The 12,739-nt window shown below is 49.1% G+C and overlaps 5 protein-coding genes across 5 annotated transcripts; all 5 read left to right on the top strand.

The window, feature by feature from the left end:
- Positions 1 to 204: 204 nt before the first annotated feature.
- On the top strand, positions 205 to 1,697 carry F4812DRAFT_439935 (uncharacterized protein). The gene is made up of 4 exons (XM_047935110.1): positions 205 to 563; positions 619 to 666; positions 724 to 840; positions 910 to 1,697. The coding sequence occupies exons 1-4, from the start codon at positions 387 to 389 to the stop codon at positions 970 to 972; spliced, it is 405 nt and encodes a 134-aa protein (XP_047787489.1). The 5' UTR covers positions 205 to 386; the 3' UTR covers positions 973 to 1,697.
- A 1,040-nt stretch (positions 1,698 to 2,737) lies between these two features.
- F4812DRAFT_135449 (uncharacterized protein) lies at positions 2,738 to 4,134 on the top strand. Its single transcript, XM_047929572.1, has one exon. It carries the CDS (start codon positions 2,887 to 2,889, stop codon positions 3,907 to 3,909), a length of 1,023 nt encoding a protein of 340 aa, XP_047787490.1. The 5' UTR covers positions 2,738 to 2,886; the 3' UTR covers positions 3,910 to 4,134.
- A 1,506-nt stretch (positions 4,135 to 5,640) lies between these two features.
- On the top strand, positions 5,641 to 7,762 carry F4812DRAFT_135506 (carbohydrate-binding module family 18). Its single transcript, XM_047929574.1, has 3 exons — positions 5,641 to 6,047; positions 6,112 to 6,549; positions 6,614 to 7,762. Exons 1-3 carry the CDS (start codon positions 5,924 to 5,926, stop codon positions 7,390 to 7,392), a joined length of 1,341 nt encoding a protein of 446 aa, XP_047787491.1. The 5' UTR covers positions 5,641 to 5,923; the 3' UTR covers positions 7,393 to 7,762.
- Positions 7,763 to 8,180: 418 nt separating this feature from the next.
- Positions 8,181 to 9,851, top strand: F4812DRAFT_135475 (NAD(P)-binding protein). Its single transcript, XM_047929573.1, has one exon. It carries the CDS (start codon positions 8,907 to 8,909, stop codon positions 9,687 to 9,689), a length of 783 nt encoding a protein of 260 aa, XP_047787492.1. The 5' UTR covers positions 8,181 to 8,906; the 3' UTR covers positions 9,690 to 9,851.
- An 820-nt stretch (positions 9,852 to 10,671) lies between these two features.
- On the top strand, positions 10,672 to 12,663 carry F4812DRAFT_439941 (putative isomerase YbhE). The gene is made up of 2 exons (XM_047935111.1): positions 10,672 to 10,801; positions 10,879 to 12,663. Exon 2 carries the CDS (start codon positions 11,278 to 11,280, stop codon positions 12,451 to 12,453), a length of 1,176 nt encoding a protein of 391 aa, XP_047787493.1. The 5' UTR covers positions 10,672 to 10,801; positions 10,879 to 11,277; the 3' UTR covers positions 12,454 to 12,663.
- Positions 12,664 to 12,739: the final 76 nt, after the last annotated feature.

A 12,739-nucleotide genomic window follows, 5' to 3' on the forward strand; every position in this document is an offset into this window, starting at 1 on the left:
AGCAGCTGCCTCAGCACCAGCAGCATCAGAACCAAAACCACCAACAGTCTCATGGTCCCCACGGGCAGCATCCCCATCACCAAACCCACCAACCTTCCCATCAGACACAGCAGCATCATGCTGCTACGCCGGTTCCAGCTCCGATGACCAATCTTCCCGCAGTTGCGCCGTCTCAACAGACAACCCCGACGCCAGCTTCCGCTCCGGCTCCACGCGGCCGTAAGCGCGCTGCGCCCGGACACCAACAGCAGGCCCATCAGCAGCCGCACGCGTCAACTGTGAACCCGGCGACACCAGCCCCGACTACTACAACCGGGCCCGCTAGTTCAACCACACCCGCACCCGCCCCCACTCCCACCCCAGTCTCCGCGGCACCGGCACCCCCGATGCAGCAAGTCACTCCCGTTGTCCCCCCGGCGATTCCTGCCAAGGAAGAAGCCACAACTCCGGTTGTGCCACCCCCGGCTAAGAAGAGTCGAACGAATACGCCCTGGACCCCGGCCGAGGAACTGCGACTAAAGCAGATGAGGGATGCGGGCAATAGCTGGGCCGAAATTGCTAAGGTCAGTTCCACTTGCAGCATGTTCTTAGAAGCGCAACTAACTCGAGCAATAATAGACTTTCCCGACGCGAACTGAAGGTAGCGTTAAGAAGCATTGGTATAAAGTATGTATTTGTGTACTCTGCTCCATCCCCCGTTCCTTGTTGCCAATAACCGTCTAGGATATGCATTACGCTGAGTTCGCCGAAGACGAGAGCCAAGCGCTCCTCAGCGCCATCAAGGATTACGAGAACAACAAGTGGAAGACCATTGGTCAAAAAGTTGGAAAGCCAGCGAAGGTCAGTCGTTATTTTCTGCTTAACTTATTTCACGATATTCTAGACTTTTACTAACGGACTTGAGTACAGGCTTGTGAGCAATATGCCAAGGAGCATTTTCCAGAACTGTTCTCTACGCAAAAGGCACGTTAAGAAAGCCCAGGCTCTAAGCCCTCCATTTCGTTCTGAGTCCCATCTTTTGGCGTTGACACACCCTATATGCTTCGATCTGCTCATTCTTATCAGGTTTTGTAAGAGAACAGGCTCTATGAGGTCTTTCTTCGGCAAGCCCACTAGTACGTGGAGACCGCGCTTTCACAACTTTATGACCTCTAGTTGCATCGCAATACGGGATGAAGGGAGATCAACGACACGACGGCGTATCGCCAAACTCCCATTTTCGTCTGTAGTTCTGTTTCGGTATATTATTTTCGGCAAGGATACGGTTTTCATTTCTTTTCACAGCACGATTCCCCCACGGGAGAATGGATGGATTGTCAAATTACGGAATTCGGGAAGAATCAGACTTGTATTCTTTGGTCTCGAATGATTTATGTCTCGAGGCATTCTGGTAGGGGGGCTGAAGGACTATAACAAGAAAAAAAAGAAGTTACCATAAAACCATGGCGATGTTGATGCGTGACTGAGTCAGTCAGACGTGCGCTTGGGAGGTTTTAATGAAAGGTCGATAGGAGGTGAAACATTTGATTTACTATGCGGTTGGCAGTCAATAGACGAGTCCTTTTTAATATTCGCCATTTGCAAGCCCTGGTACCAGTGTTTTTGCAACGGTGCCCTCTTCCTATAATATACCCGAAAAGGTAACGGGTACAGAGGTAGCTTGTAGAATACGACTGTTATCCTTTACTGTCATTCAAGTTGAATGTATTAAGGTTGCTTCTGTGCCCATGGCGTAGAACAAGGTTTTCATGTTCGAAAAAATGATGGCGAGTATTACGCTCACGACTTGTTGTTTCTAACCGATGGTTTCTCATTTGAGCCCTTGGGGCGCTCTACTTTCTTTTCTTTCCTTTTCTTTTTATTTCCACTACGCTATAACACTTTGCTTGCATATTGCCGAGTTAAATAAGTGATACTTACTGTACCCTTTCACTATTGAGAACACCAATATTGGTGTAAAACTATTTTGTTAATGACAGATGGATGGACTACGAAGGGTCGTTAGTGTATGTCGCGTGCTTGAGGTGGGTGAAGTTCATCGGCACCCATCAGAATGCCGATGCAAACCCGACACCTTAGATTACGTCTTAAACTCGGAGAAAGAAAACTTTGCCAGCCGCAGGATCAATAGTATCAACCTTTATCTGCCTTTGGAAAGCTAACTTTGAGGACATCTCGGGATAAACAGGCACAACAAACTCCGAATAAACTCGAGATATGCCTTCGCTGGCCTTATAAGACCCTTGCGCCCTGTCTAACCCGACTAATCGAAAAGGCTATCTTGCCAGCAATAATGCCTCTAGTCACACATATATAAGGAGCAATGTATCTTCTTGGGCGGAAGTGGGATGAGGGGAAAAGAAAAAAGGAAAGGAAAGAAAAAGAAAGATCTAACATAGTCCCATATCTGCATACTTTTGCCCTTCGCGTGTTTTCCCCCGTTCTCTGCTATTGTATCATCTATAGATGATGAGATAAGAGGTGGGCGGGGGAGAACAAGACTGTGTTGAGTACCTGAGCCGATCGTGCGTGTGCGTATCGCCGAAGGAGAAACAGAAACAAAAACAAAACGGACGGACGGACGCATACCTACAATTTCAAACGTGGACCGATTCGCATGTGCGTTCCCGTCGAAAGCACCTACCCAACCTAGATACTTGGAGGGAGGGAGAGGGGGGTGGTTAAGGAAAAGGAAAGGAAATTAGGGACTATTGTGTGCCTAACTCTCGGGGATTCCCCCCCCTTTTTTTTTCTCTTACTCTCTGTCTCTAAAACTACATCCTAGATATCCCGTGCCGTGTGAGAGAGAGAGGGATGTGGAGATAAGGCTGAAGGCTTTATCTTATAGTGTAGAGTAACGCTGATTGGTTAGAAGAGCGGTGCCCGATGGCGACTTGTTCATTTAGGAAGACGACGCTGTCGCACGCGCAGAAGACGGTGCTCGCCATGTCCCGCGCCCAGTACCTCGAGGACATACGGGCCACGCGGCCCGCGGACAAGCTCTTCGTCGGCGTGTGCATCTTCCGCATGGACGCGCACAGCTCGCGGCCCTCCGTCTTGCTGCTCCGCCGGTCCTCTTCGTCCTCGTCTCCCCCGTCCGCCCTGTCCTCGTCTTCCGCCACCACCCCCGAGTCGACGGCTATTTTTTCTTCTCCTTTTTCTTCTCCTTCGTTTCCTAGTACGCCGCCTACTTCACCCTATTCTTCTTCTTATTCCCCCTTTTCTCCTCCTTCTTCTATTCGCTGGGGACGGAGTCGATACGATGAAGAGCAGCAAGATTATACTAGTAGCGGCTATGGGAACAGGCATGGGAATAGTTGTGACTATGGTGATGGCAATGGATACCGAAATGGGGAAGGCATGTGGGAGCTCCCCGGGGGCAAGGTGCTCGACGAGGACTTCTGCATCTCAGCGGCGGTGGCGCGGCAGGTGGCGGAGCAGACGGGGCTGCAGGTGGTGCGGGTGCTCGGGGCGCTGCAGGACGTGAGGCGCGTGGTCGAGGTGCGGATACTGGACTGGGACGACGACGGGGTCGGGATATTCACGGCCGGAGGGAGTAGTAGTGGGGACTTGTCCGTGCTAGATGGGGCCACGCTGACTTCGGCTACGGGGTCGCTTGGTAGTGGCAGAGGCAGTGGCAGAGGTGTTGGTGGGATTAGGGGGAGTACCGGGTCGACGCAGTCGCGAAGGTCGCCGATACATAACCCGCAGCTGGTGCTGCGCAAGGAGTGCCTACAGCTGAACTACGCGGTGCTGGTGAAGAACCACGAGGACCTCGCCGTGAAGTCGCCGGAGCACGAAGAGCTGGTATGGGCGAGCTTCAGCCGGGCCGAGGCGCTGCCTATGCCGGAGGAGATTAGGACCGTGGTTCACCAGGGGTTGGCGTTTGCGGGGGAGTTTTTATTTTGAATAACTACTAGGTTTGAATGGATAGATCTACGCATTATACTTGGGGGTATCTTATTGGCTTTGTGTTTTTGCTACGGCTTATTATAAATGTCAAACGTTGGTTGCTATGGTGTTAAGGGGGGGTTCTGGGCATAGATTATTTACTTACCTCCTACTTCAGGTACTCAGGTATGTATATATATGGAACTAAGGTCGAGGAGTGTTGTATATATATTTTAGTTAACTACCACATCATCTATAACTATAGAGTCTTCCAAGATGTAACTGTATTATGAGAGTTGCTTTTTAGGCTTTGTGGATTGGAAGTCATCCTTTGATACAAGGCGACCTCAACGAGGTCATACGTTAGGTACCTACCTGCATTAGGTATTAACCCGCTTCCATGCCATCGCAAAGCCTAGCCATTTCAATTTATCTAAACTTCAGCCGACAATGTGATACCGGATCCTTTACCGTGGAAAATAAAAGTCCGGGGTGCATGAGATGCCGTCTGGTATAAGGTATGCGGCCGTACGGAATACATGGTAAAATAATAGGTGGATTCTAACTGCATTTAAGGAAAAAAAAAGAAAAAAAAAAGTCCATGGAGGAATCATGCTGTGACACGATACACCCGCGATCCAAGTGATTGGATCAATCTTCTCTTTACATTTTCCGCGTATTCCGCTTCGCTGAGTTATGCTGATGAGAGATCACCGGTGGGAAATACGAGATTTTGCATCTGAGCATCTGAGAGAGCACAGTACAAAAATACTCCGAGGAGCTAACAGTCTACACTGTAGGTATTGTATTACCTATCAAAATCGTCCAATGAGATCGTTATAATAGTATTTGCCCCACCTTCCTAACGGGCTGTCAATCAGAACTTTGTGAGACAATCGAGGCTGTCATGCAAGCCGGGCAAAAGCCAGTGTCAATCTGGTACCTTTCCGGTACCTTTCTTAGCGGCTTTTTTGCTATACTTTGCTCCTTCTACAAACAAACGAGCCCAGACTTAATTCGCTTCGACCCACAAGAAATGAGCCGACTATTCCTAAGCGAGTATCCCTACCGTATCTTACATAGTACTTACACTTACAGTAGCATTTTCCTCACTCATTTTCCTGCATCTCTCCTATTCTTTTCCTATCAGAGCCTATCCCATGAAAATCCCATAGGCAAGAGATTATAGCCCGTTATGCCAGCTGGGATGACAGGCACAGGGACAGCGCCTCTCGAACATTCGGGATTCACGCCATTTTTCTTTTCCCAAGTCTGCCAGTCTGTTCACGCGCTCTCTTTCCCCCATAGGTACTATCACACTAGTATCGTATTCCCTACCGGCCCCATGAGGTAGTTTTTTTTTTCCTTCTCTTTTTTGTTGCCATCTTTCTGGTAAATTCCTTTCGCTTGGCCGTTTGTATGCATTTCTAGCCGGGCGGTGGCTGTGAGTCTTTTTTGTGCTCATCGAACAAATTCAACCCTCGTTGACTCAGCCTTTGTCTATATTTTTCTATACCTATAATTCAGTCGTTATTCGAACCCTCGATTAAAAGAGGTTTCGCCTCGATCGTTTCCGTGGATTACTCTCGCTTGAAACACCCGATAAAGCACGGCCTGCTTTAGTTGTAAATACTTGCAAAGTGGCCTGTGCATAAGGAGATCACGATTCGTCGTTGCTCGTATATATAAGTTGAACAACTTGTTGAGCCTCTTATTATTCCCCCTTTCCCCTTGCCGGGAATCATACGCACGCCTTTCCTCGCTTCTGGTGATTGCTTATCAAGTAATACCACCTGTCGAGGAAGTGTCAGTTGCTGTGGGCTGAGTCCAGTATCCACCAATTGACAAATATATACATACACTCATATACTTTCCCGGGCTTCATTCGTTTAATACGCCCTCAAATATATCGTGCTGTATATGAATACAGAGACGCACGCGACTCGACCGCTCTCCGTTACGGTACATATCTTACCGGTAGATAAAAAAAAAATAATACCTTAATAATATTAGCCATAACAACGTCGACAAGATGCTTCCGTCCATACCAGCCGTGGCTGTAGCCTTGCTGGGTGCGACCACTGTGCTTGCTCAGAATTCGGCGCCTCAATGCTCTCTCGACAAGAAATGTCCAAAGGAAACTCCCTGCTGCTCCCGTAAGAGTCAACCCTTCTCCCTGGTGCGTTAATGCGTATTTCTCTAACCAGGCCGAATTCTTAGAATACGGCCAATGTGGTGTAGGCGCGTACTGCCTTGGGGGATGTGACCCGCGAATGTCTTTCTCTCTCGACTCGTGTGTTCCCGAACCTGTCTGCGAATCCAGGACGATGAAGATGGACAGCACCGATCGCATTGTTGATGCCTCGAAATACCTTGGTGACCCTTCCAAGGCTGACTGGGTCGCTCAGGGTACCCCTCTCTCCCACGCTGGCAATGTCCTCTTGACCATGCCGGCCCACTCGGCTGGAACTGTCCTTGCCTCGACAGTCTACATGTGGTATGGAAATGTGAAGGCCAGAATAAAGACATCGAAGGATGCCGGTGTCGTTACAGCTTTCATTCTGCTCAGCGATGTGAAGGACGAGATAGATTTTGAGTGGGTTGGTAACGAATTGGACATTGTCCAGACGAATTACTACTTCCAGGGCATTCCCAACTGTAAGATTCCAGTGCACTTAATCAATGGCTTGCATGAACCGCCATTTGCTAACTCGTTCTTCAGATACTCATTCGGGCAATATCACCGACTCGACCATCAAAAACACGAATACCGAATGGCACACGTATGAGATCAGGTGGACTCCGGAGAAGATCGAGTGGCTCGTGGACGATAAAGTTGGTCGAACGTGGGAGAAGTCTAAGACCTGGAATGCTACTACCAACCAATGGGAGTTCCCACAGACCCCTGCCCGGGTCCAGCTTTCTATCTGGCCTGGTGGTGACGAGAAGAATGCTAAGGGCACAGTTGATTGGGCCGGTGGATATATCGACTGGGACAGCGAGGCTATCAAGAAGGACAAGTACTACTACGCCACCGTCGGCGAGGTCACTATTGACTGCTACAAGACGGATAAGGCTCCTGGTACCAACTCGGGCAAGAGCTATACCTATAATAACGTGAAGGGTACCAACGATACCGTTGTGGACGGCGATGGTAACACGGTTCTGAAGTCGCTTTTAGGTACCGGCCTTGATATGGATAAAGACTACCCTAAGGACTCTAGCGCAACGTCGGGCACGCAAGATGTCATTCCTGGCTTGAGCGGTGGCGGTCCCGGTACCAATGGTCAGGCAGCCGGCGGTGCTAGCAGCGGCTCGGGTAGCGGTTCGGGCAGCGGCGCTACCCCCACTGGTAGCAGCCCTAACGCCGCCTGCACGGATGGCTTCCAACAAGTCTGTGGTGTTTCTGGTGACGAAAACAATGGTGCGCGGTTAGACCGCATGGCGGGGCCGAGCGCATTCGCTGCTCTCATTGCCGTTGGCGCCATGCTCTTTCTCTAGGTAAAAAAAAGGAAAAAACGAAAAAAAACCAAAGTTTAAATTTCTTCTTCATACTTCTTTGCGTATATATATATCTTGCAGAATGAGCAGGAGTGGGGTTTCTTAGGCGGGGGTCGACGCGCGTCTGTGAGATCCCCTGGGGTGGTTTTATTGTGTAATGGACTACGATACCAATCTGCGGAGGTAATGGCGCGACGCCGTCCGCTCCTTTTATGGATATGACTAGGCTTTTTGCATATCGACGTTGGTATACGGCCGCCGAACGAACTGCTGGGAGGGGTTGTTATGCCCTATGTCGATAAGGGCTTAAGACAACTAACTATAAGCAGAAGAAATTTGTATATAATAACAAGGGAATTTGGGCGTATGGATGTTCGATTGAGCTTGGTGGAATAATGTGTAAGTCTATCTGGTTCCTATGGAATGTTGTATCTTGAGGTATCACAACATTTTCGTAAATTTTATGCTTTTTAACATTGCTGCGAGTTTGACGATAGGCAATATCAATTTGAATCGAAGAAACTCAATCGTTGATTTAAGACTTAGTATCGGATTTTTCTATGAATTTTCACTAGTAACTGTAGACTAGCACTTTTGGATCCAAGTGGTTGATTTGTTTTGCTACAAATAGTATAAGATAGTTTTGTATGGGATGATATCGGCTTCTTTAGAGACTTCAACAACAATCGCTTTCTTCGTTTTGGCCTTATGTCTATTTGAGTTCGCTTCTCATTTTCTCAACTAGCATAAGGCAACATTTTAACTAATTAGATATTTTCAGTACAATACGTGAAGATTGGTCAAAAGAGAATGATCAATTTGGGCGTAAATAGATTAGTCAATCATATGTACTCTCTAATAGAAAAAACAACGATAACAAAACGGAGGAGGTCTAACCACACTATTGCAACGGTCACTCACGTGGCTATTCAACGAATGAACCAACAGATCAAGCAATAAAGCGGTCCCATCAACGTGGCTATGTATATCCCCATAGTCTTCGCCTCGTGGAATAGGAACCCAAGCCCCGGCCCGGGATACGTATCCTTTCGGACTCTATACGAAAAACGCCAGTGTGTCACCATAAAGAAAATAAAAAATAAAAATAAAGACCGGACGGTTTTTTGACGCCGTCTCTTGCAGAGGGGCTCGGATCTCCGAGTTACCTAGAACGGAAACCGGTCGCTGTAACGAGTTAAGTCTCTGTACCATGAGGCAGCGGTATGACTAACTTTCCGTTGACATCTTTCTGCACGACGGTGAGATTCGGACGGGTTGGATTCATCCGCTGGATATGAGGAATGTGTAAGAGTTTAATGGCTAGTTTATGGATGTAGAATATTGAGTAATAACATAAATGACTGCTCTTCCGCTGAGGTGAACTAACCAGTATATATCGACATTAAGTCATCTTTATTACATAACTTGCTTCAGATTATCTGCGATAGTACCTTAAATCCCTTCTTCCTCTCCAGAAATATCAATAACAGGTACTATGTCCAGAGCATAGCAAGATGGCCTCATCAAGCACCACAAAAACTATCGCATTCATGGGTGCCTCCGGGGGCATCGGCCTCGGCGCATTAACCCGAGCCCTCGGCGCCGGCCACAAATGCATCGCGCTCTGCCGAACGCCGTCCAAGCTCGCGGACAAGTTCCCCTCAGACAAGTACCCGAACCTCCGAGTCGTGCAAGGTAACGCGCACGACTCCGCGGCCGTAGCCCAGTGCCTGGTCGACGGTACCACGCCCGTCGACGGTACCACGCCCGTCGACGTCGTCGTATCGACGATCGGCGGCGTCCTGAAGCTCTCGTGCATGACGCTCGACGACCCGCACGTATGCGAGAAGGGCATGGCAGCTCTCCTGGAAGCCGTCTCCCTAGCGCGACGGCAGCACCCGCTCACAGCTCGACAGTGGCGCCCGCGCATCAACGTGGTGAGCACGTGCGGGATCTCGCCGGCGGCGCGCGACGTGCCGATCCTGTTCGTGCCCATGTACAAGCTCATGCTGCGGGTGCCGCACGCGGACAAGATCGCGATGGAATCGCTGCTTACGAACGGGGCCGGGGACCGGAACCGCGGCTACACGTACTCCATCGTGCGCCCGAGCTTCCTGGTCGACGAGCCGCAGCCGCAACGCGAGATCCGCGTCGGGCTAGGCGACGCGCCGGCCGTGGGGTACGTTATTTCGAGGGATGATGCGGGGAGGTGGATTTATGAGAATCTGCTGGATGGGGGGAAGGCTGGGGAGGAGGGGAGGAGGTATGAGAATATGATTGCTACGATTACTTGGTGATGGTGATGGTGATAATGAGGAGGATGGAAGGGGAGTAGAAGGGCCGGAAGGGATGGGAGCAGGTAACTCTGGGATTACTTATCTCTTACACGGTTACAGATGTATGAACTACAATGTATGTTGTTTGGTCCGGCGCCAGTCAAACGGTGTTGTTTTCGTCTGGAGGACCAGGTCTAGGGCATAGGCAGTAGTTAAGGGTGGTTTGCTGGCGTCATTTAAAGGTCATTTAGAAGTTATTGGGAAGTTGTTTCTACCTTCATGCTCCCTCTAATCAATATACACAAATAGATAAATAGGAGCGTTTCAAAAACATTTCGTTCCCGTCTAGTTAGTCGGAATCCTGCGAAACGTTTGTATGCTTTTTTGACCTACGTCTGGCGAGGAGGTGGCGCAAGTCGGATGATTGGCTAAGGGAGTTTCGTGCACTTTACAAGAGACGCCGGGTTGATTTGCGCCTATCAATCCTAAACAGACTTGGATTCCCACCGACTCAGGATGATCTTTTCCGTCTGCGACCTGTGATAGCGGCCTACTGCAGGGGAGCTGGGGGAGAAAGGCGTTTGTCATGTTGATGTTAGGTTCTTTTTTTTTCTTTCAGGGTCTCGAGCATAACGATGTTTCCTTATTTACCTAGCATTTACCCACTTAAGAACTATCGCGCTTACCACCAAGTAGCACCTGCCAGCCAGCCAGCCAAGCGGCACAGAATAAACACTTCCAAGGTTGTTAGTCAGATGAACTAGGTAACCTGGAATGACATACTATGTACATCTCACGTACATACGATTTATACAGCCCCTACCCAATGAATCTGTGACACAGCCCTATGGAGTTATGCCATGTATGGTACTTGAGTTTGTTCTAAAATTCTAAAATAGGGAGGTATTATTCCCGAGCCAAGAAAGAAGGGAGCGCTAAACATTCTATGGAATACACGAACGTGAATAATAAAATTGGACTGACGTCTTCCTTCAGCCTGACCTTTTTTTTTTTCTCCTTATTTATGATCGTTGTCTTCGTTCGTAATCTAGCCTTTTACTTTTCTGATGATATTTTCTCGCATCTGTCTGCCAAGTATTAGTAAAACCTATAGCTTTGCGTAGAGGTCGAAGGTAAGTAAGAGGAATGAGCGAAAGCCGCATTCTATTGTTTGAATTGTTATAGACTCTGACAAGCTAACAATCCATAGATACTACATTCATTTCTTATTTCGCGAAATATTTGTCCCTTGTCCAAAGAAATTAGGTCACATTGGGAACAACTACAACTACCTTGTCATTCATTACCCATTATACCATCAACTACCATTACTCTTCTTTCAAGTCGGTCTTTTAGTGTTGTTGATTCACTTGACAAGTCACCGCTAGATTCCTTGTTGACCTCCGCTTATAAGACCATCTTCAGCCATTTGCTTTGCTATAAACGTCACAGCAAAATTGCCTTTTTTCTCCTCTTTTCTTTTTCTTCCCTTCCCTAGGTACCTAAGGTATCTTTAGCCACTTGTTAAGCAAGCGTAGCCTAAACCTAAACTCTTTTTGACATTTTGACTTTTATCTTACCAACTTTCTACCCCTCCAAATTTACAAACATGAAGGGAATTATTGCAGCACTTCTTCTCGGCACTGCCTCAGCAATGCCGTCCCTTACACCTCGCGAAGACGCTCCGGCAGCTGCTCCGCGCAAGCTCGTTCTCAGCACCCCCTTTCAGATCCTAACTGCCGATTTCGATGGATCCAAGTTCTCCATCACTGGAAACCACACCGCTGCTGGAACGGGACCAAGCTGGCTACTCTTTAAGGAACCGAACCTCCTCTATGCCGTGAACGAGAACGCCAACGACACCAGCCTCTTCACACTCGACTCGGGCAAGCCGACTCTTGCTTCCGCCGCGAATGGCACTTCCGGTGTCGTCTTCCTCGAGTTCAACAGCGATAAGACCCGCATGGTCGGCGCTGGTTACGGCAGCGGCGCAGTCGATGTATGGGATGTATCGGCTGCTGATGGTAGCTTGAAGCACATTAAGACAGTTCTTGTTCCGGGTGAGCCTAACCCTGCTCAGGGAGCTCACCACCCTCACCAAGCTCTCCTTGACCCGACTGGCCGATACTTTGTTATTCCTAACTTGGGCGGTGACACGGTGTTGGTCCTTGACAGCAAGGATGACCGATACGAGTTTACTGGCAATGCCACCCTACCTACCGGTACTGGACCCCGCCACGGCGGCTTCATCTCGGATGGAGATGACCACTACTACGCACTAGCATCCGAGTTGTCTAGTGAGCTCTTCCTCTTCAAGCTCACATACACCGAGGACTCCATCAGCTTCAAGCAACTCCAGAAGCAGAGCACCTACGGTGCCGTTCCCCCGGCCAACGCTACTTCTGCCGCCGCAGGTGAGCTGGTTGTTGCCGCGAACCAGAGGGACGTGTATGTGTCGAACCGAATCAGTGGTAACGAGACGGATAGCATCGCGCACTTCCAATTCAAGAAGGGCACCGGCAAGTGCGGCGCCGCCCACCTCGACTTCGCCGACACCGTTTCCTCCGGCGGTCTGCGCCCTCGCATGTTCAGTCTGAGCAAGGATGAGACCCTGGCCTTCGTCACGAACCAGGGCGGCGACAACGGCCTCCTCGCTTTCAAGCGCAACAAGGATTCCGGTTCCCTCGACCCGACCCCCGTCGCTACCTACGCTTACAAGTCACTTGTGGCTCCTGAGCTCGCGGCGACTGATCTGATGGGCCCGCAGTTCATACAGGAAATCTAAATACCTCCTAGACTCATCTGGATGATTGGGGATATCATGAGAAAAAAAAATGCATTTAGAAGCGAACGGGTTGCATTGATATCGGCGTCTGGGATTTCGTGATTTATCGCTGACCAGGCTGGTTTTTCACCTGCGTCGCTTTTCTATTCGTTGATTTCGGCCCACGGAGGCATTACCTTGTACATAGCAAATATTTATTTTATTCTCCCACTGTCTGGTTTTCCGTCAAATCGTGAATCGTGAATCATGAGGCAGTTGTTCGCAATTTACCCTTTTTTCGACGTTA

The sequence above is a fragment of the Daldinia caldariorum genome (genome assembly GCF_022478825.1).
Source record: "Daldinia caldariorum strain CBS 122874 unplaced genomic scaffold F4812scaffold_16, whole genome shotgun sequence".
NCBI classification, from domain to species: domain Eukaryota; kingdom Fungi; phylum Ascomycota; class Sordariomycetes; order Xylariales; family Hypoxylaceae; genus Daldinia; species Daldinia caldariorum.

Bases quoted from the DNA above. Each gene is read 5' to 3' on its own strand.
- F4812DRAFT_439935 (XM_047935110.1), top strand. From the start codon at position 387: ATGCAGCAAGTCACTCCCGTTGTCCCCCCGGCGATTCCTGCCAAGGAA. The intron at 564-618 runs GTCAGTTCCACT...GAGCAATAATAG, and splicing joins GCTGGGCCGAAATTGCTAAG to ACTTTCCCGACGCGAACTGA. The intron at 667-723 runs GTATGTATTTGT...ATAACCGTCTAG, and splicing joins TTAAGAAGCATTGGTATAAA to GATATGCATTACGCTGAGTT.
- F4812DRAFT_135449 (XM_047929572.1), top strand. From the start codon at position 2,887: ATGGCGACTTGTTCATTTAGGAAGACGACGCTGTCGCACGCGCAGAAG.
- F4812DRAFT_135506 (XM_047929574.1), top strand. From the start codon at position 5,924: ATGCTTCCGTCCATACCAGCCGTGGCTGTAGCCTTGCTGGGTGCGACC. The intron at 6,048-6,111 runs GTAAGAGTCAAC...CCGAATTCTTAG, and splicing joins GGAAACTCCCTGCTGCTCCC to AATACGGCCAATGTGGTGTA. The intron at 6,550-6,613 runs GTAAGATTCCAG...CTCGTTCTTCAG, and splicing joins CTTCCAGGGCATTCCCAACT to ATACTCATTCGGGCAATATC.
- F4812DRAFT_135475 (XM_047929573.1), top strand. From the start codon at position 8,907: ATGGCCTCATCAAGCACCACAAAAACTATCGCATTCATGGGTGCCTCC.
- F4812DRAFT_439941 (XM_047935111.1), top strand. From the start codon at position 11,278: ATGAAGGGAATTATTGCAGCACTTCTTCTCGGCACTGCCTCAGCAATG.